The 19956-nt window shown below is 39.2% G+C and overlaps 2 protein-coding genes across 9 annotated transcripts in view; one reads left to right on the top strand and one right to left on the bottom strand.

Annotated features, from left to right (window-relative positions):
• Positions 1–4615, top strand: part of LOC127440121 (disabled homolog 2-interacting protein-like) — a 209762-nt gene extending 205147 nt beyond the window's left edge. For all 7 annotated transcript variants that reach the window (XM_051696523.1, XM_051696527.1, XM_051696526.1 and 4 more), the window contains one exon: positions 1801–4615. In XM_051696523.1, the coding sequence (XP_051552483.1) occupies positions 1801–1968 (168 nt within the window). In that variant the 3' untranslated portion in view covers positions 1969–4615. The remainder of the gene's footprint in view (positions 1–1800) is intronic.
• A 274-nt stretch (positions 4616–4889) lies between these two features.
• The window catches only part of LOC127440125 (tubulin polyglutamylase TTLL11-like), a 39161-nt gene continuing 24094 nt past the window's right edge, over positions 4890–19956 (bottom strand). For both annotated transcript variants that reach the window (XM_051696542.1, XM_051696541.1), the window contains exons 8-9: positions 18727–18833; positions 4890–5767 (exon numbers count right to left, since the gene is read on the bottom strand). In XM_051696542.1, coding sequence (XP_051552502.1) covers positions 5511–5767; positions 18727–18833 — 364 coding nt within the window. In that variant the 3' untranslated portion in view covers positions 4890–5510. The remainder of the gene's footprint in view (positions 5768–18726; positions 18834–19956) is intronic.

Below are 19956 nucleotides of genomic sequence, written 5' to 3' on the forward strand. Positions count from 1 at the left end.
TACTCATAAAAAGTATTGGAGGTTAACGGTTGAAATTGAGGGTGCTTTGTATTTTGATAGGATTTATAATAAGCCAGTGGTTCTCAACCCTTTCCTCAATTGAGCCGCATTAACGGCCAAGAGCAAGTTTCGCGGGCTGCACATAATTTCAGCTTACAGATGACGTCACCAATACAACCAAATGGGTTTAATATTAGGCTGTTATACATCAGTTTATCATTATTATGAAACATAAACTGCAGAAAATAATTTTCTTGTTTTCTTAACATATCTTAATATATCTTAACATATATTAACATCCTTAAAATAAGCAAAACAAAATGATATATGAGAAAGTTTATGCTTGAAAATAGGAAAGAACGTATTTGCCAATGGGGTAAGAAAAAATGTACTTGTCCCTTTGAACTGTTTATTTTTCTTACCCATACTATAGTTGTTTTTTCTGGTTTTAAGTATAAACCTCACACAATTTTGTCAATTTCTCAGAAAACAAGTTACTTAATCTTACTGTGTGTAATTTCGTAAATTTGTGAAATGTAAATGTATCTTGTCTTAAGGATTTTTTTATATATATATTTTTACTGGAAAACAAGAAAAAATTTGTATTATTATTATTATTAGGGATGCAGCGATACCACTTTTTCTCTTCCGATCCAATTCCGAAATCGGAAATCTCAGTATCGGCCAATACCGATCCCAATCCAATACCAGTGTTGTTTTTTTGCATAATCAGTTTAGAATATCTTTACATTATTGTGTGGAACTAATTGGGCGTACTCTTTAATATGTAAAGAAACACAAACCTCTAACTACACATTATTTCAATATAAATGTATAGCTTATTAAGAAAAACTTTATTGTTAACTAGTATACTGGATAATGTGGCAGCAAAATGAACAGTACTACCAGTATAAGTCATTTGTAGAGAGGAAGCCATTGTTTTTTTTTTTTTGTTTTGTTTTTTTTTTTGCAAAAAAATGTCAACTTGTATCTGGAATTTTGTTCAATTTAGTTGTAAGATATCAGCTCACTTTTCATTCCCACAGTTATTTTTTGGAACCCATTCAACTTAAATATTATTATCATTTGTAAACAAATGATAATAATATATTATAATAGTAATATATCTCAATCGTGCACCTTTTGTCACGGATCCACTGGCCTCTCTCTCTTCCTCACTGCCGTCAGCGCTCACTCTCCCCTGAGTTCTGATTACACGCACCTGCATATCATTAGTGGCTAATTAAGGACTTCATATATACCCCGCTTTGTCTGTTCTCATCGATAGTATCTTTGAGACTCCACGCCTTTCTACTATGTCAAACATACCTGTGTCTTCATTATTGCCTGCAAGTATCATAAGACGGTTGTGAGTTATCTGTTCCCCTATACACCACTGGTACCTTCTATGAGCTGCTGGTGTGCAAGAATAGCTTCCGGCACAATGTTGAAATTTTTACATTGTTGCTGTTACAATGCACACCGGTTACCAGTGGGTACCGACTCACTGCAAGCACTGGTGACATCACTAAATGTGACATTGCAGTGAAAGTGTGCCTGCAGTTGTACATGGAGAGCACTTTCACATTTAATAACCTCAAATTGTTAACCTCAGATTGGATGGTTTGCTAGAGTTCTGTGTCTGAGGAGGTGTGCTGCACTGAAGGTCTTTCCCCTTGCTTGAACATGTTAATTCGTCCCCAAAGGAGTGTCGGGGCAAACCAAAAGTTTTCTTTTGCTCAATTTCCAGAAGTTATGAGCAATCTCTCTCTCTCTCTCTCTCTCTCTCTCTCTCTGCAGGAGAAACGGATAGCATCTCTGGATGCAGCTAACGCAAGGCTAATGAGTGCTCTTTCACAGCTGAAGGAGCGCTATAGCATGCAGACGCGGAATGGCATCTCTCCCACCAACTCCACCAAGCTGCATATTACAGAGAATGGAGAGTTTCGTAACAGCTCCAACTGCTGAGCGCAGACCCATGGCAGCTACATCCACAGAGAGAGAGAGAACAGAATTAAGAGATAGAGGGCATGAGCAAGTGTGTAGATATTGTGCAAGTGAATACTGAGAGAAATCATTGCAGGTGAGGATTTCTACTGGACAGACACTGAACACATCAAACTTTTCCAGTTGGTAAACTGATTGTTTGTAATAGGTACAAGGTCACTTCAAACGCTGGTCTTTGAGACTACTGCTGGTCAAGAACTTCAGCTTAGGACACACCACTAGACATTCATGTATGTATCAGCAGTTAACTGTACAAGAAAATAAGACAAAATAATACAAATGAGATATGGTAACATTATACAAACATTATACAGATACTATGGCCTGCAGTTTCTATCCGAAGTCATTTCACTTGCTTCAAAATAGGTGTTCTCCATATGGCCTTTGCAAAAACTAGATTTTGTGTGGCACAGTTACTTGTAATGGTCTCTTCTTCTATAATATGAAATCTTTTAGAAACGGCTGAAACTAGAGGATGAGCGACTTCAACCAACTGCAGAGAATTTAATGCTCTCCTCTATATTGCATCACTTCCTTTTATGTTTTTACCACTTTCTACCTACATAGTGCACTTTGTCTCTCCATCATGAGAAGCCTTAAAAAAAAAAAGGAAAAAAGATTGCATATGTAATATCCCTCAGTCCTAGCCTTGGTTAAATATATATATATATATATATATATATATTTATTTATTTATTTTTTAATTTTGTTTAGTTAAGATGAACATTTTTGATAGATTATAATATACATAGATTTTACAAAGAATAACTGCATTTTACTTTCTCCATCTACATATTCTTTCCATGTAATTTCTTTAATTGTTTGGTTTTCATCTGGACAAATGGCAAAATTTGGTAGGAAAAAAATTTAAATGGCAAAATGTTCCTTTCTGTAAATGAATGGAATCCTAAATGTTTTTCTGGGTCTATTTCATACAGTATATGCCAAGACATTAAATTAGCACAAATTGCTGATAAGAAGCAGAGAAAATCTTTTAGGTGAACACTAAACCAGATCTGCATCATTTTAGTTTGTGGTTTTAAATAACTGTCTTTTCTCATGTTTTCTGTCTCCAATCTTTGGAAAACAGCTTTGATTTCATTGATTTCTTTCCCCCGGTAAAGCTTGCTAGTTTCATTTTAATTCCCAAATCAAGTGTTTCCTTTGTCTGTGTATGTATGTGTTGCCTCATCAGTCCAGTTTGCTGCACACTGTCAGCATTTAAGAGTTTGAATATTTTTGTATTCCTTTTAATGAGGACTTTCTGCTCGGCACTGAATTGCAGCGTGGAGCTGCAGGTTTCCTTTAACTTCTGTTTTTGTTTGTCTACAAGAAAATGAGACACATGCTATGCCTCTATATTGTTGCAAAGCTATATAGATATGTATTGTGGCAACTAGCCCTGGGACATGTACGATTTAAATTGTATTTTTCCTGATATTTTTAAAGAGACCTCTATGTACATGAGCTCTGTAGTGGTGTACTATGTGAATAATTTAATATTATATAAAAGCAACCCCCAAGGTCACTCTGAAGCAAATGAATCTTGTTACAGTGTTTTTGTTGTTGTACTGATTTGTATATGAAATGTGGAATCAGAATGATTCTGTTGGAGATAGTAATGGAGTACATGGAGAACATTTCTAAGCACAAACTGCATCCCTCGTCCCTGCTTCTGAAAAGCCTTTTATGACTATGCACTTTTTTTCTCTGACTGAACATTTTCCAAGTCCTTTGTTTTGTCCACCTGGGTTTACTTCACTCCATGAAGAAGTAGCGAACTCAAGGTGCTCATTAATAAGCTACTGAAGTACGCTTTAATTTTAGCACTATATGAATCGTACCATTCTTGGCAAATTACATGTAGCCAAATGTTTTAAATCCTTCAGTACACACAAACAAATGTGTACATCACATGCTCTGTTAATGCCCTGTTAAAGTGGTTTTGAATTGACTTAACACTTCAGCACTGTACACCATCTGTATAAAAAGGATCAGTATCTAGGGTCACTGAAAATTCATTTGATCAGAGAGTTTTCTCAGACATGGCTGTCAACGCCTCCGTTTGTTCATGTTGTGTTTTTAATTAGGTCTGAGGCCTTACAGAGTCATCGCGTCTATTTTCAGCCACTTGAGAAGAAGCTACTGGTGAGTCAAAAAAAAAAAAAAAAGAAAATGTTTAGAACAGCATTGAATGAAAAAGACTTTGCTGTCATCTCAGTTTCTTTCATCAGGTGTGTCTTTTTCTGGATTCTTTTTAGTTTCAGTTCTCAAAGTTTAGAAAAGTTCTGAAAGTACAACTGTTTGCTCAGTGTTTTTTTTTCAGCTGTCAATGTGAAATAGTAGCTATGTGAAAAAAAATATATAAAGATATACAGATCTATAAATGAATACATAAAATATGTTGAATGTTTTATAATCCTTGTAGAAAATACTTTTGTAAGTATGTTTGAAGTAAAGTATTGGCTGGACTCTTGCCTTTGTTTTAGGACAATGACAAGAACAATAATGTACATAGAAATGTGTCCATGTTAAGAACTATCCAATTGTGGCTGTGCAATTTATGTACATTTGCAACTAGAATAAATAAAGTTTTATTTAGTTATTTCATAGGCCTGCTTTGTTGTCCTCATTAAATCATTCAGCTGACAAACATAATGGGAATGGAATGGTACTGAATGTTTTTTTTTTTGTTGTTTTTTTTAAGATAAACAAGTTAAATGGATTACAAAAAAAAATTACATTCTGTAATATCATTATCTGGGTCATCTTTCTAAGTGTTTTGTGAGAAGTTTCATTCAATATGCCAGAATCAAGTTGTATGTATGTATGCTTTCAGAAAATAAATGCAAAATTTACAAAATAGATCAAATCAAACCATATAAAACAAAATGTAAATGCTCATTTAATAAACAGTACTATTAAAAGTACATCTCAGTCAAGTCTAATGCTTGTAGTTGTAATACATTGAGTTACTGTTATATGATTATCCTGTGATAGATCCAGTTTAGAATTTTGTAGATTCTTGCCTTTAAATCAAAGCAACCCTTTTTTTTTCTTTCATAATTCCTACCCGTTGGAGCAGTTCTGTCAATTCAGTAAAACTAAAGTGAATTACTCTAAGTGAAAACCCAATATGATTTTCTTTCTTTCTTGGAACTCAGATGTTAGGCAGAATGTGGCAGAACTTTTTAAGTGGTGACTTAGGTTTACATTCTAACATCTCCACATGACAAAAGGAATTAATTATTGAGTGAATAGTCCCTTTAAGTGATGATGGTGAAAGAAATCTCAATCTGACATATGAATAATAACATTTTAGTTATTGCACTGAGAGTTAGTGAGAGCACTGGTAAAGGTTCACTTCTACCCTGGTTTGTTCTTTCTTTCAACTAAAGCCCATTACTTTGTCCTCTAATATTTCTGATATATTAGGAGCTGTTTGTTTGTATGAGTTAGATTGTCAGTTCTCTGCATTTCCCTTAGCAGAGGGCTGCAATGGATTACGCCTCCGATGGTCTTGGTGGTACGCCTCCGAGGGCAGGGGAGTTGAGTATGGTTGGTGCTGATGAACGGGCAGAGATGGGGTCAGTGTTTTTGTGTGATCTATGTGGCCGTGGCTTCTCACTGTGGCCCTGCCCCTCGAGAGATCCCTCACACACCTCCAGCAGTGAGAGCACCTGCTCCCGTAGGGGTAAAGCCTTGTACCTGCGTGCTGCCAGGTAGAAAAAGGCCTCAAAAAATGCTTGAAGACACATGCCTGAAAAAGAGAGAGAGAGGACTGTTTCACTTAAATGTTTTTAAAAAGCAGTTCTCCCCAAAATGTAATGGATTCATGTAAAAGGAAGGAATAGTGACAATCCTATGGAGTCAAGTTAGGCACAAAAGAGATTCACGAGCTCCGCTTAAACTTTGAAACAATTATCCTTTTAAGCAATTTTCACCAGTGAGAACTGTAATAGTTTTGTTTGTTACACTATGCTAGGAGGGCAGGATGTCAAAAAATTTGAATTTGTTGGCCTGTGGGAGCATTAAAAAGCACTTAAGCTCTCACATGTCGGACGCTTGCAGAATCAAGATGGCAGAGGTCCAGTCGATAGTGACAGCACCAAGCTTTGTGACGTAGGTTGGGATATCTCAAATATTTATGCAGCACTGACGAAAATCTCGACTGACCTGGAGGGCCTTGCAGAAACATTCTTGTGGTCGGCTGACAGACTTTGTTCTACGAGTGGCGAGGAATAAAGACAAGTTGTGCTGGGAGGACCACAACATCATGGTTTTTCTGGACTTTGCTAGATCGACTCAAGCAAAGCGTGACAGAATCAAAGAGTGTAAAAAATTGCTGCACCAACAGAAGGTAAGCTTCGCACTTCTCTATCCAGCTAAGCTGAGAACTGACATCAAGGATGGGCATAAGACATTTACATGCCCATGACAAGCTATGGCCTTCATTAAATCAATGGAGTGAGTGGGTAACTTTGCCTGCACTCGATCAACAATACAGACAACACATCGTGCATTTTACTGATGCAGCCTGAAAGGGTTTGTTGCTTTATTGTCTGTCCACTGGCTCCTGCCTGACTCTTTTTTTTTTTTATCTTTTTTTTTCTTTTGTTAACTTGCTGTAGAGCTCATTTGCTCATGTTGTGGGTACGATGTTATTGTTTACTAGGGCCTATTATTATTATTATTTTGTTTTCATTTTATTGAACATATTCATGTACAATTCAATGGCACGCTTTATGTTAAGAAAAAAGGGGAGCAAATTTTTTTTAATGTTCTGTGGGTTTTAAGGATGTTAAGGTTACATCAATGTTGGATAGTGGTCTATGTAAGCGCAGCGCAGCTCTAGCGGAAAGACTAGCAGCTGTACATAATCGCATCATTTAGCTTGGTAGCTCCTAGCCAATCACATGTAAGCCATTGCTTTATAAGTCTGCTCAAAATCTATCACATTGCTGTTTCAGTGTGCTAACACGGCAACCTACACCACCCCACCGCAACCAGTTGTGTCCCATCCTGCATGGGGGTAGGCGCCTCGCCCCTGCCTCCTATCTCCGGCAGGATCTGATGGTTCCGAGTACAACTTCTCCGGACCGCCAGACGGGGCTTACGCCAAAGAGAGACATTACATTCCTGTTTTATATTCATCAAATAAATTTAATCTAAAACTTTACTCAAATCTGCGAGTCTTCCTGATAGAAATATAATTTAGCCTTGGGTACACAATTTATCTTTACATGTCAATATGTCACACTTTAATATAGGTAAAATGTTTTCTCCACGTGGAATGTTAATGGGCTGGGGCACCCTATAAAAAGAAGGAAGGTTGTATCTTTTCTTAAGCGTAAAAAAATTTATATAGTGTTACTTCAAAAAACGCACCTTTCTTCACAGGAAGCTGAAAAACATGGCAGGACATGGGGAGGTCATGTTTCTTGTAGTGTTGGTTTGAGAAAGAGCAGGGTAGTCATCACATTGATAAGTAAGCATTTACAATTTAAATGTCTCAAACAGATTAAAGATCATTTAGGAAGAATCATTATTGTTTTGGCTGAAATACAGGGGCAAAATCTGATTTTGGTTAGTATGTATGCAACCAACACTGATGATCAGAACTTTTTTATAGATCTTGAGGGTAAGTTACAAGCTGCTGGGATCCTTCATGATATGGTTTTGGGTGGAGACTTCAGTCTTTTAATTGATCCGGTCTTTGATCATAGTGATGCAAAGGTGTGTAGACCCTTTAGAGCAACGTTGACACTACAGAGGATGTGTAAAATTATTGGTCTTACAGCCATTTGGAGACTTCTGAACCCATCTGGGAGGGACTACACCTTTTTTTCATCAGTTCATAAGATTTACTCGAGAATAGATTTTTTTTATTTATTTATTTTATATCTAAGTCACTTATTCCATCTGCCACTGACTGCTCAATTGGTAACATTTTAGTTTTAGATCATGCTTTGGTGTATTTAGAGATGTTGCCATAAATAGAGAATAGGAAATCATAGATGGCGCTTTAATACATCCCTTCTACAGGACCCAGCATTTCAACAAATGATAAAGATAGAAGTTAATGCTTATGTAGAAACCAATTGGTCCTCAGTGTCCTCTATGGGTGTGGCATGGGAGGCACTTAAGGCAGTTCTTAGGGGGCGGATCATACAATATGCCTCATTCATTAAAAAGATCAAAGCACAGAAATTCATGGAATTGGAAAAGAGTACTAAAAGTACTGAAACAGAGCTGAAGCGCCAAATGTCATCCAGTGGTCTTAGAGAGTTGACTGAGCTAAAATATAGGTACAATACTATTTTGTCACAGAAGGTAGAGTTTTGGTTATTCAGGGCAAGACAGACATATTTTGAGTCTGAGGACAAGGCAGGGAGACTTCTTGCCGGATACATAAAACAGCAAGAGTTTTTTCCACCATTCCTTCAGTCTTCTAGAGCCAATATATTTACTTCTCCCACAGATATTAATAAAGCCTTTAAAGAATTCTATTTCGATCTTTATAGTTCCACGTCCACGTCTTCTGATAAGGATATTAGCAACTTCGTAGAGCCATTAGAACTTCTTAAATTGACAAATGATCAAAAAAGACTTTCTTGACTCAGACATTACTTTGGAGTAGCTTGTTGGGGTAATTAAAGCCTTGCCAACAGGTAAGGCACCAGGGCCAGATGGTTTTGCTGCAGAATTCTTTAGATCTTGTCACAGAACTGGCTCCACTTATGTTAGTTTACACAGAGTCATTAAAGAAAGATGAACTACCACCAACCATTACGCAAGCCCTGATCAGTCTCATTCTTAAAAAAAGATAAAGACCCAAATGAATGTAAAAGTTATTGTCCAATTTCCCTGACCCATTTAGATGTAAAAATATTGTCTAAAACTCTGGCTAATCAATTAAGCAGAGTAATTACGTCGATTATACATATAGATCAAGTGAGGTTTATACATGGTCGTAGTTCTTCTGATAATACTAGACGTTTTATAAATATTATGTGGTCAGTAGCGAATGATCAGACCCCGATTGCTGCAATCTCACTTGATGCCGAAAAGGCATTTGATAGGGTGGAATGGGATCTTTTTAAGATTGTGGATATTTAAGGGTTTGGGAACACTTTTATTGGGTTACTTTATAAACAACAGGTAGCAGCAGTGCAAACTAATGGATGAATTTCTGATTTTTTTTCTCTTGGTAGGGGAACCCGGCAAGGCTGTCCTCTCTCCACTTTATTGTTCTGACTTGCCCTGGAACCATTTGCAGCCACAATAAGAAAAGAGGATTATTTTCCTGGCATTGTAGCAGGAGGTGTGAGGCATAAACTTCTATTCTACGCAGATTATATACTATTATTTGTCTCCAACCCTAAAAGATCTACCGTTAAAGTCAGAAGTTTACATACACCTTAGCCAAATACAGGTGCATCTCAATAAATTAGAATGTCGTGGAAAAGTTCATTTATTTCAGTAATTCAACTCAAATTGTGAAACTCGTGTATTAAATAAATTCAATGCACACAGACTGAAATAGTTTAAGTCTTTGGTTCTTTTAATTGTGATGATTTTGGCTCACATGTAACAAAAACCCACCAATTTACTATCTCAAAAAATTAGAATATGGTGACATGCCAATCAGCTAATCAACCCAAAACACCTGCAAAGGTTTCCTGAGCCTTCAAAATGGTCTCTCAGTTTGGTTCACTAGGCTACACCATCATGGGGAAGACTGCTGATCTGACAGTTGTCCAGAAGACAATCATTGACACCCTTCACAAGGAGGGTAAGCCACAAACATTCATTGCCAAAGAAGCTGGCTGTTCACAGAGTGCTGTATCCAAGCATGTTAACAGAAAGTTGAGTGGAAGGAAAAAGTGTGGAAGAAAAAGATGCACAACCAACCGAGAGAACCGCAGCCTTATGAGGATTGTCAAGCAAAATCGATTCAAGAATTTGGGTGAACTTCACAAGGAATGGATTGAGGCTGGGGTCAAGGCATCAAGAGCCACCACACACAGACATGTCAAGGAATTTGGCTACAATTGTCGTATTCCTCTTGTTAAGCCACTCCTGAACCACAGACAATGTCAGAGGTGTCTTACCTGGGCTAAGGAGAAGAAGAACTGGACTGTTTCCCAGTGTTCCAAAGTCCTCTTTTCAGATGAGAGCAAGTTTTGTATTTCATTTGGAAACCAAGGTCCTAGAGTCTGGAGGAAGGGTGGAGAAGCTCATAGCCCAAGTTGCTTGAAGTCCAGTGTTAAGTTTCCACAGTCTGTGATGATTTGGGGTGCAATGTCATCTGCTGGTGTTGGTCCATTGTGTTTTTTGAAAACCAAAGTCACTGCACCCGTTTACCAAGAAATTTTGGAGCACTTCATGCTTCCTTCTGCTGACCAGCTTTTTAAAGATGCTGGTTTCATTTTCCAGCAGGATTTGGCACCTGCCCACACTGCCAAAAGCACCAAAAGTTGGTTAAATGACCATGGTGTTGGTGTGCTTGACTGGCCAGCAAACTCACCAGACCTGAACCCCATAGAGAATCTATGGGGTATTGTCAAGAGGAAAATGAGAAACAAGAGACCAAAAAATGCAGATGAGCTGAAGGCCACTGTCAAAGAAACCTGGGATTCCATACCACCTCAGCAGTGCCCCAAACTGATCACCTCCATGCCACGCCGAATTGAGGCAGTAATTAAAGCAAAAGGAGCCCCTACCAAGTATTGAGTACATATACAGTAAATGAACATACTTTCCAGAAGGCCAACAATTCACTAAAAATGTTTTTTTTATTGGTCTTATGATGTATTCTAATTTTTTGAGATAGTGAATTGGTGGGTTTTTGTTAAATGTGAGCCAAAATCATCACAATTAAAAGAACCAAAGACTTAAACTACTTCAGTCTGTGTGCACTGAATTTATTTAATACACGAGTTTCACAATTTGAGTTGAATTACTGAAATAAATGAACTTTTCCACGACATTCTAATTTATTGAGATGCACCTGTACATTTAAACTCAGTTTGTCACAATTCCTGACATTTAATCGTAGAAAACATTCCCTGTCTTAGGTCAGTTAGGATTACTACTTTATTTTAAGAATGTGAAATGGCAGAATAATAGTGGAGAGAATTATTTATTTCAGCTTTTATTTCTTTCATCACATTCTCTGTGGGTCAGAAATTTACATACAATTTGCTACTATTTGGTGGCATTGCCTTTAAATTATTTTACTTGGGTCAAACATTTTGGGTAGCCTTCCACAAGCTTCTCACAATAAGTTGCTGGAATTCTGGCCCATTCCTCCAGACAGGACTGGTGTAACGGAGTCAGCTTTGTAGGCCTCCTTGCTTGCACATGCTTTTTCAGTTCTGCTCACACATTTTCTATCAGATTGAGGTCAGGGCCTTGTGATGGCGACTCCAATAACTTGACTTTGTTGTCCTTAAGCCATTTTGCCACAAATTTGGAGGTATGCTTGGGGTCATTGTCCATCTGGAAGACTCATTTGCGACCAAGCTTTAACTTCATGGTTGATGTCTTGAGATGTTGCTTCAATATATCCACATAATTTTCCTTTCTAATGATGCTATCTATTTTGTGAAGTGCACCACTGCAGCAAAGCACCCCCGCAACATGATGCTGCCACCCCCATGCTTCAGAGTTGGGATGGTGTGCTTCGACTTGCAAGCCTCACCCTTATTCCTCCAAACATAACGATGGTCATTATGGCCAAAAAGTTACATTTGTTCATCAGACCAGAGGACATTTCTCCAAAAAATAAGATCTTTGTCCCCATTTGCACTTGCAAACTGTAGTCTGGCTTTTTTATGGCAGTTTTGGAGCACTGGCTTCTTCCTTGCTGAGCAGCCTTTCAGGTTATGTCAATATAGGACTAGTTTTACTGTGGACAGATATTTGTCTACCTGTTTCCTCCAACATCTTCACAAGGTCCTTTGCTGTTGTTCTGGGATTGATTTGCACTTTTCACACCGAACTATGTTCGTCTCCTTCCTGAGCGGTATGATGGCTGCGTGGTCCCATGGTGTTTATACTTGCGTACTATTGTTTGTACAGATGAAAGTGGCACCTTAAGGCGTTTGGAAATTGCTCCCAAGGATGAACCAGACTTGTGGAGGTCCACAATTTTTTCTGAGGTCTTAGCTGATTTCTTTTGATTTTCCCATGATGTCAAGCAAAGAGGCACTGAGTTTGAAGGTAGGCCTTAAAATACATCCACAGGTACACCTCCAATTCAGTACACCTCCTATCATAAGCTAATTGTCTAAAGGCTTGACATCATTTTCTGGAATTTTCCAAGCTGCTTAAAGGCACAGTTAACTTAGTGTATGTAAACTTCTGACCCACTGGAATTGTGATATAGTCAATTAAAAGTGAAACAATCTGTCTGTAAATGATTGTTGGAAAAATTACTGGTGTCATGCACAAAGTAGATGTCCTAAACGACTTGACAAAACTATAGTTTACTAATATTAAATCTGTGGAGTGGTTAAAGTATGTGTTTTAATGACTTCAACCTAAGTGTATTTAAACTTCTGACTTCAATTGTATGCCTAGCCTCCATACAATTATTAATTCTTTCTCCAAATTTTCAGGATATGGGGTGAATTGTTCTAAATCGGAAGCTCTTGCTCTGACAGCATATTGCCCTGCCACAGCTTTCCAACCTGGCGCCTTTCAATGGCCCAAGCAAGACAATAGGTATTTAGGCATATTATTTCTAGAAAATTTGAGAGATTTAGTTAGTTAATTTTGACCCATTAATGAAAAGGTCCTCGTGTGATGTGGATAGGTGGGATAAGCTTCACATACCTACATCTGTCTATGGCAGGGAAGGTTAATGTTATAAAAAATAATTGTATCCCCAAATTTAATTATCTACTACAATCTCTCCCTCTAGAAGTTCCTCTTTCTTATTTTAAACAATTTGATAGAATATCTAAGTGCTTTGAGTGTAGTGTCAGAAAAGCAAAATTATTAATATAAATATAGCGCTATAGATTGGACTCAAGATGGCGCCGAGTATGGCTGCTGCGTTGCGAGCTCCGAAACAACATTGTAGTTTTTTGTTTGTTTTGTTCACAATTCTTATGTTGTTTGTCTTGGATGTTGTCTGCCTTATTGTCTATGACAGACAAACACTTTTGGACATTGGTTCTGTAATTACACACCGTAAACTGGACTTCAAATTCCTCAATGCCAACCCGCTGTTTACAAACACACCAGCGGAGCCCTTTCTCTGGGCTGCCCGGCCATGAAAACGCAGAAGGAAAAGGGGAAACAGACCAGCATTCTCATCAGAGTAAAACGTTGTGCAAATCGACCCCCACTACCCAGTATTCAACTGGCAAATGTTCAGTCTCTGGACAACAAGCTCTGCAAGCTGAAAGCGTGGATCTCTTTCCAACAAGAGACGAGGGACTGCTGCATTATCTGCCTTAAAGAAACTTGGATGTCTGCAGAGATTCCAGACTCAGCCATCGAACCCATGGGGTTCTCCGTGCACCGAGCGGACAGAGCGAAAGACCTCTCAGGTAAAAGCAGAGGTGGTGGTGTATGTTTTATGATCAACAAATCCTGGTGTGATCAGAGGAACGTTCATTCTATCAAGTCTTTCTGCTCTCCTGATCTGGAATTTGTCATGCTTCTGTGTCGATCATTCTGGCTACCGAGGGAATTCACAGCAGTCATTATCACAGCTGTGTACATCCCCCCACAATCCGACACAGACCGGGCACTCAAGGAACTGTACGGGATTATAAGCAAGCAGGAAACCGCGCACCCTGTGGCCATTTTCAATGTGACCGGGGACTTTAACAAAGCCAATTTTAAATTAATTGCACCAAAATACCACCAACACATCAGTTTTAACACACGAGGGGACTGGGTTTTGGACCATTGCTACTCTCCCTTCCGGGATGGCTACAAATCCCTCCCCCGCCCACCATTTGGCAAATCGGACCACTCTTCCATTCTGCTTCTGCCCGCTTACAGGCAGAAACTGAAACAGGAAGCACCCACCCTCAGAACGATCCAGTGTTGGTCGGACCAATCAGACTCTATGCTACAAGACTGTTTTGATCACGCAGACTGGGAGATGTTCCGGTCCGCCTCTGATGATGGCATCGAGGTGTACGCTGATAGCGTAACGTGTTTCATCAGAAAGTGCATAGAGGATGTTGTTCCGTCCAAAACAATACAGATCTACCCGAACCAGAAACCTTGGATTAATAGCGATGTTCGCACGGACCTCCGCTTTTAATTCCGGGAATGCGGAGGAGCATAAACAAGCCAGTTATGCCCTCCGGAAAAAATCAGAGCAGCAAAACGCCAGTACAGGAACAAGATTGAAGGACAGTTTAACACCACCAACTCCAGAAGCATGTGGCAGGGAATTAATATCATCACGGACTTTAAAGGGAATAAAAACTCCGCCGTGAACACCGCTGCCTCTCTCCCGGATGAGCTAAATACTTTTTATGCACGGTTCGAGGGAAATAACACAGCCCTCGCAGAGAGAGCTCTCGCGGCCGAACCTACAGAGGTTAGTTCACTCTCTGTCTCTGTAGCGGATGTAACCCGATCCTTCCGACAGGTGAATATCTGTAAAGCCGCGGGTCCAGACGGCATTCCGGGCCACATCATCAGAGCGTGCACGAACCAACTGGCTGGTGTTTTTACGGACATTTTCAACCTTTCCCTCTCTTTGTCTGTAGTCCCCACATGCTTTAAAATGTCCACCATTGTGCCTGTACCAAAGCAATCCAAAATCACTTGCTTAAATGACTGGTGTCTTGTTGCTCTAACCCCCATCATCAGCAAATGCTTTGAGAGACTAATCAGAGATTACATCTGCTCTGTGCTGCCTCCATCACTGGACCCATTACAGTTTGCTTACCGCAACAACCGCTCCACTTATGATGCCATTGCATCTACACTATGCACTGCTCTCTCCCACCTGAAAAAAAGGAACACTTATGTGAGAATGCTGTTTGTAGACTACAGCTCAGCATTCAACACCATAGTGCCCTCCAAGCTTGATGAGAAACTCCGGGCTCTGGGCTTAAACAGCTCACTGTGCAGCTGGATCCTGGACTTCCTGTCAAGCAGATGCCAGGTGGTTAGAATGGGCAGCAACATCTCCTCATCACTGACCCTCAACACTGGAGCCCCGCAGGGCTGTGTTCTTAGCCCACTCCTGTATTCCCTGTACACACGACTACACATAGCTCCAATGCCATCATTAAGTTTGCTGATGACACGATGGTGGTAGGTCTGATCACTGACAATGATGAAACAGCCTACAGAGAGGAGGTGCACACTCTGACACGCTGGTGTCAGGAGCACAATATCTCCCTCAATGTCAGTAAGATAAAGGAGCTTGTGGTGGACTTCAGGAGAAGAGAAAGAGAACACAGCCCCATCACCATCAATGGAGCACCAGTGGAGAGAGTCAGCAGCTTCAAGTTCCTGGGTGTCCACATCACTGAGGAACTCACATGGTCCGTCCACACTGAGGCCGTTGTGAAGAAGGCTCATCAGCACCTCTTCTTCCTGAGACGGCTGAGGAAGTTTGGAATGAACCGTCACATCCTCACACGGTTCTACACCAGCACTGTAGAGAGCATCCTGACTGGCTGCATCTCCGCCTGGTACGGCAATAGCACTGCCCACAACCGCAAAGCCCTGCAAAGGGTGGTGCGAACTGCCAGACACATCATCGGAGGTGAGCTTCCCTCCCTCCAGGACATATACACCAGGCGGTGTGTGAAAAAAGCTTGGAGGATCATCAGAGACTCCAGCCACCCGAGCCATGGGCAGCTCTCACTGCTACTATCAGGCAGGCGGTATCACAGCATCAGGACCCGCACCAGCCGACTTCATGACAGCTTCTTCCCCCAAGAAATCAGACTTTTGAACTCTTGATCTCTCACGATCAATATACATCAGCACTGCACTTTATTAATCTTATTATGTCACACTGGACTGTCATAAATAATATTCTCTTAACAACACATTGGCAACTGACTATCAGCCGACAGCCTGAATGTGAATACAGTACAATACAACCTACTGTACATTTTATATATACTATATATACTTTTTTTATTATTGTATAATGTGTATTCTATATTGTGTGTATTGTATAATGTACATTGTATGTTATTATTTGTATATTGTGTTGTGTGTAATTTGATGTTTATTGTAGATTGGTATATGTCTCATCACTGTCACGACTGCTATGTTGCTCGGAACTGCACCCAAGAATTTCACACACTATTGCACTTGTGTATATGGTTGTGTGACAACAAAAGTGATTTGATTTTATTTGATTTTTGATTTGATTTAAATGTAACGTTCATTCATTCAAGTCTTTTATTTGGAATGGTAAACGACATTGGTTGTAAGTTACATAGACCAATTGACAAAGAAGGCTTAGGCCTCCCCATAATTTTGTTTTATTGCTATGCTTTTAATCTCAGACACCTGGCCCATTGGTCTCTTCCACCTGAGAGAGCCCCTCCCTGGTACAACACTGAACAAGCGGTGCTTGCCCCAATCTCACCATTGCAAAGTCTTTCTATTAAATTGCCTAGAGAAGCAAAAATGTATCCTATTATTTCACATTTACATTCAGTATGGACAAAGGTTTCTCGCATGTTCAATTCTGATTCTGATTGTTTCCTCAAGTATATGGCTGAACCCCAAATTATGTATTAACAAGTCCCCCATTTGCTGGAAAGAACATACTGTTCTTTTGCCCATCTTTGCTATTTTTAATTGCTGGTGTATTTAAACCATGATACTGGATACTGGATGTGTGCGTCTTCATTGTGCTTTGGACTATGAATGTGTATCATGTGGATGAGTCTTCAGCGTATTTCAGCGTGGACTGCTTGTGAACCAGTCATCAAACTATTCAAGCTTTGCAAAGGAATTGTCATTGAAGGATGGGGCAGTTAAAAACACTATTGAACCCGATCAAAAACGTAAGTAAATGGTTCCATTCATGAATATTTGAAATGTTATGACTGTTTATGGTGCTGAAATTGGGCGTGACAACTGTGAATAGTAATTAGCTAGGTAATAATGTCACTCCTCTATCATCTCCAACTCAAGACCAATGATGCTGGAAACATGGCCACAGGGAAGTGACCAGAGACTGTACATTTGTAAAATCCTGCATGTGACAGGGGATAATAACATTTTACAAACACAAAATATCAGCTATATAAATAAACAAAACAAAAATAATAAACTTCAAATACTTGTAATTGACATATAAATAGTATACTAACAAGGGGATGAAAGATTTGAGAAAGTGACATTATTTCTAGGCAGTAAGGTACTGGGCCAGTTTTTCCCTTATGGCCATTCATCTGTGTATTATTTAGTGCACACAATTTCAAGCATATCTCCACAGTGATGAAAATGTAATTACGCTATATTTATATTTCTTCTAAAAAGCAGAGATTTCTCAAGGTCATCTCTCTCTCTGCCTGAGTGCTGAGTGTGAAAAACATAGACAGCAAAGTTGAGATTAAAGAGGAAAACTTTGTACATTTATAAAATGAAGAAAGAGGAGTGACATTCTTTCTCTACATTTTAAATGGAAGCCACTTGTAATGATATAAAGGCCTTCCAGGACCTATAGGGGGTTTAAGCCTAAAGGTGGACATCGATCACTTGTCTGACTACATATATTGAGCATTAATGAGCCCTCGCTGTGGACACTCTGGGGCCTTGAAAAACATCTTTAAAGAAAATTGAGGCTGCATTCTGTGCTGGTCAGAAATATGGCCATGTGACTAAAAGGGCATTCTTAAAGCTAGGTACTGTGGATGCCAACAATTTAGCAATGCTGTCCAAAAGGAGAACATTTGTTTAATTAAAGAAAAAAAATGTCTATTGTTTATTCACCCTCATGTCATTCCAAACCAGTATGACTTTCTTCTGTGGCACACACTGTGTAGTTGGTATGTTTATATGTCGATCAAATGGTCTCTTCCAGGCTATGTGGCCAGAATAAGCTTAAATGAGGACAAGACTATGCCACAAGTCAAAAGACTAGATAAATCCTTACATCTTTAAGTACAGATGTCCATCTATCTATGTGTGTATATTCCCCACTGCAAAGCACTAGCATTCCACTTTGGCCATTTATGAAGAAAGCGACTCAAGTATATATTAATTCCCTCTGTTGATTAGGAGAAGCAAGCCATGGCATACATTATTAATTTCTTACATTCCTCCAAGAAAATGATGCTAGCATGACCCCAACCTAATGCACCATCACAAGGAATATAACCAGTGCTCATTTAAAAGCAGAAATTGTGGGCACATTAAGTTTTGCACACGCACACACAAACTGCGCTAGAAACAATATGTACAGTATAAAAAAAATGAAAGATTGAGGCCAAGCTGGAAAATTGCAGTTATTTGGCATTAGTTGATTGGCCATCTATTTTACAATTTGCAAGTACTGGGTAAATTAATCTAAAAGTGAATTTATTTGTCAATTATCTCCCTTGATGATCCCATTTATGGCAGCATGCTAGGGAAAATGTGCTATGATGAATAGTTGCAAATGCATCTTTTATTGGTGGGTGTTTAACAGCTTTTTGATTGTGTATTGGCATCGGAGTAAAAATGCGCTGTAAACTGCATCATGATTGGTGGGCTGCTTGCCTGCTTCTCTGGAGTCGGAGAGCATTCCAGCCCAGCGACGGGTGATATCAATGTACAGGATGTCCGCTGAGGCCATCGAGAAGCTGCTGTTACTCAGCTTGCAGTTCCTAAAAGAGACCTGCAGTTAGTGTGATGTGTGACACAATTAGTGAGCACCTGAAAATTGCCTTAATCTAAAAATGCAGACACTTTAGCTAAGAGGCAATATGGAGGAACAATCATACAGTATATATCTCCACTGAATTTAACCATAACAATATGTGAAAATTAAATTTAAGCCTTGAAACAAAAATTAATTTCAATCTATAATGAAATGGGGCTAATGGTGCATAATTTAATAGAGAATATAAAGCCTAATCTAAGGCATTCTTTCACTTTTTCATTCATGTGTTCCATGTAAAGATTTTGTTAAGCATGTGATAAAAGCTATTAGAGTATTTGTCTTAACCAGCCATTACTGCGACAAGCAACTAGCATCAGGACATTTTGTCGGTAGCTTGAACACCAAATTCACTAAAACATTTCGCCACTTTTGCGCTTAGTATTTCAGCACAAAAACCTGCATCTTATTCTCTAACCACCCACAATCTTGTTTAAACAGGCTCAGTCAGCGCTGAAATAGCACTGTCTTTTGAATATCTAAATTAAGTCATTGTCATTCCTTTCCGTACAAGCATGACTCTTTTTTACGTAAATTAGGCTCATTATACACTGCCTGGCCAAAAAAAAATAAAAATTGCATACTCTAATATTTAGTTGGACCACCTTTAGCTCTGATTATGGTGCACATTTGTTGTGGCAATGTTTCGACAACCTTATGCAACATCACAACATTTATTTCTGTCCAGAGTTGCATTAATTTTTGACCGAGATCTTGTATTGATGACGGGAGAGTTGAACCACTCCATAAAGTCTTCTCCAGCACATCCCAAAGACTTTCAATGGGGTTAAGTTCAGTACTCTGTGGTGGCCAATTCATGTGTGAAAATGGTTCCTCGTGTTCCCTGAACCACTCTTTCACAATTTGAGCCCGATGAATCTTGGCATTGTCATCCTGGAACATGCCCGTGCCGTCAGGGAAGAAAAAATCCATTGATGGGATAACCTAATCATTCAGAACATTCAGGTAGTCAGCTGATTTCATTTTATTGCCACATAACGTTGCTGAGCCTAGACCTGACCAATTGAAGCAACCCCAGATCATAACACTGCCTTAAATACAAACAGCGA

Source organism: Myxocyprinus asiaticus, chromosome 4 (genome assembly GCF_019703515.2).
Source record: "Myxocyprinus asiaticus isolate MX2 ecotype Aquarium Trade chromosome 4, UBuf_Myxa_2, whole genome shotgun sequence".
NCBI classification, from domain to species: domain Eukaryota; kingdom Metazoa; phylum Chordata; class Actinopteri; order Cypriniformes; family Catostomidae; genus Myxocyprinus; species Myxocyprinus asiaticus.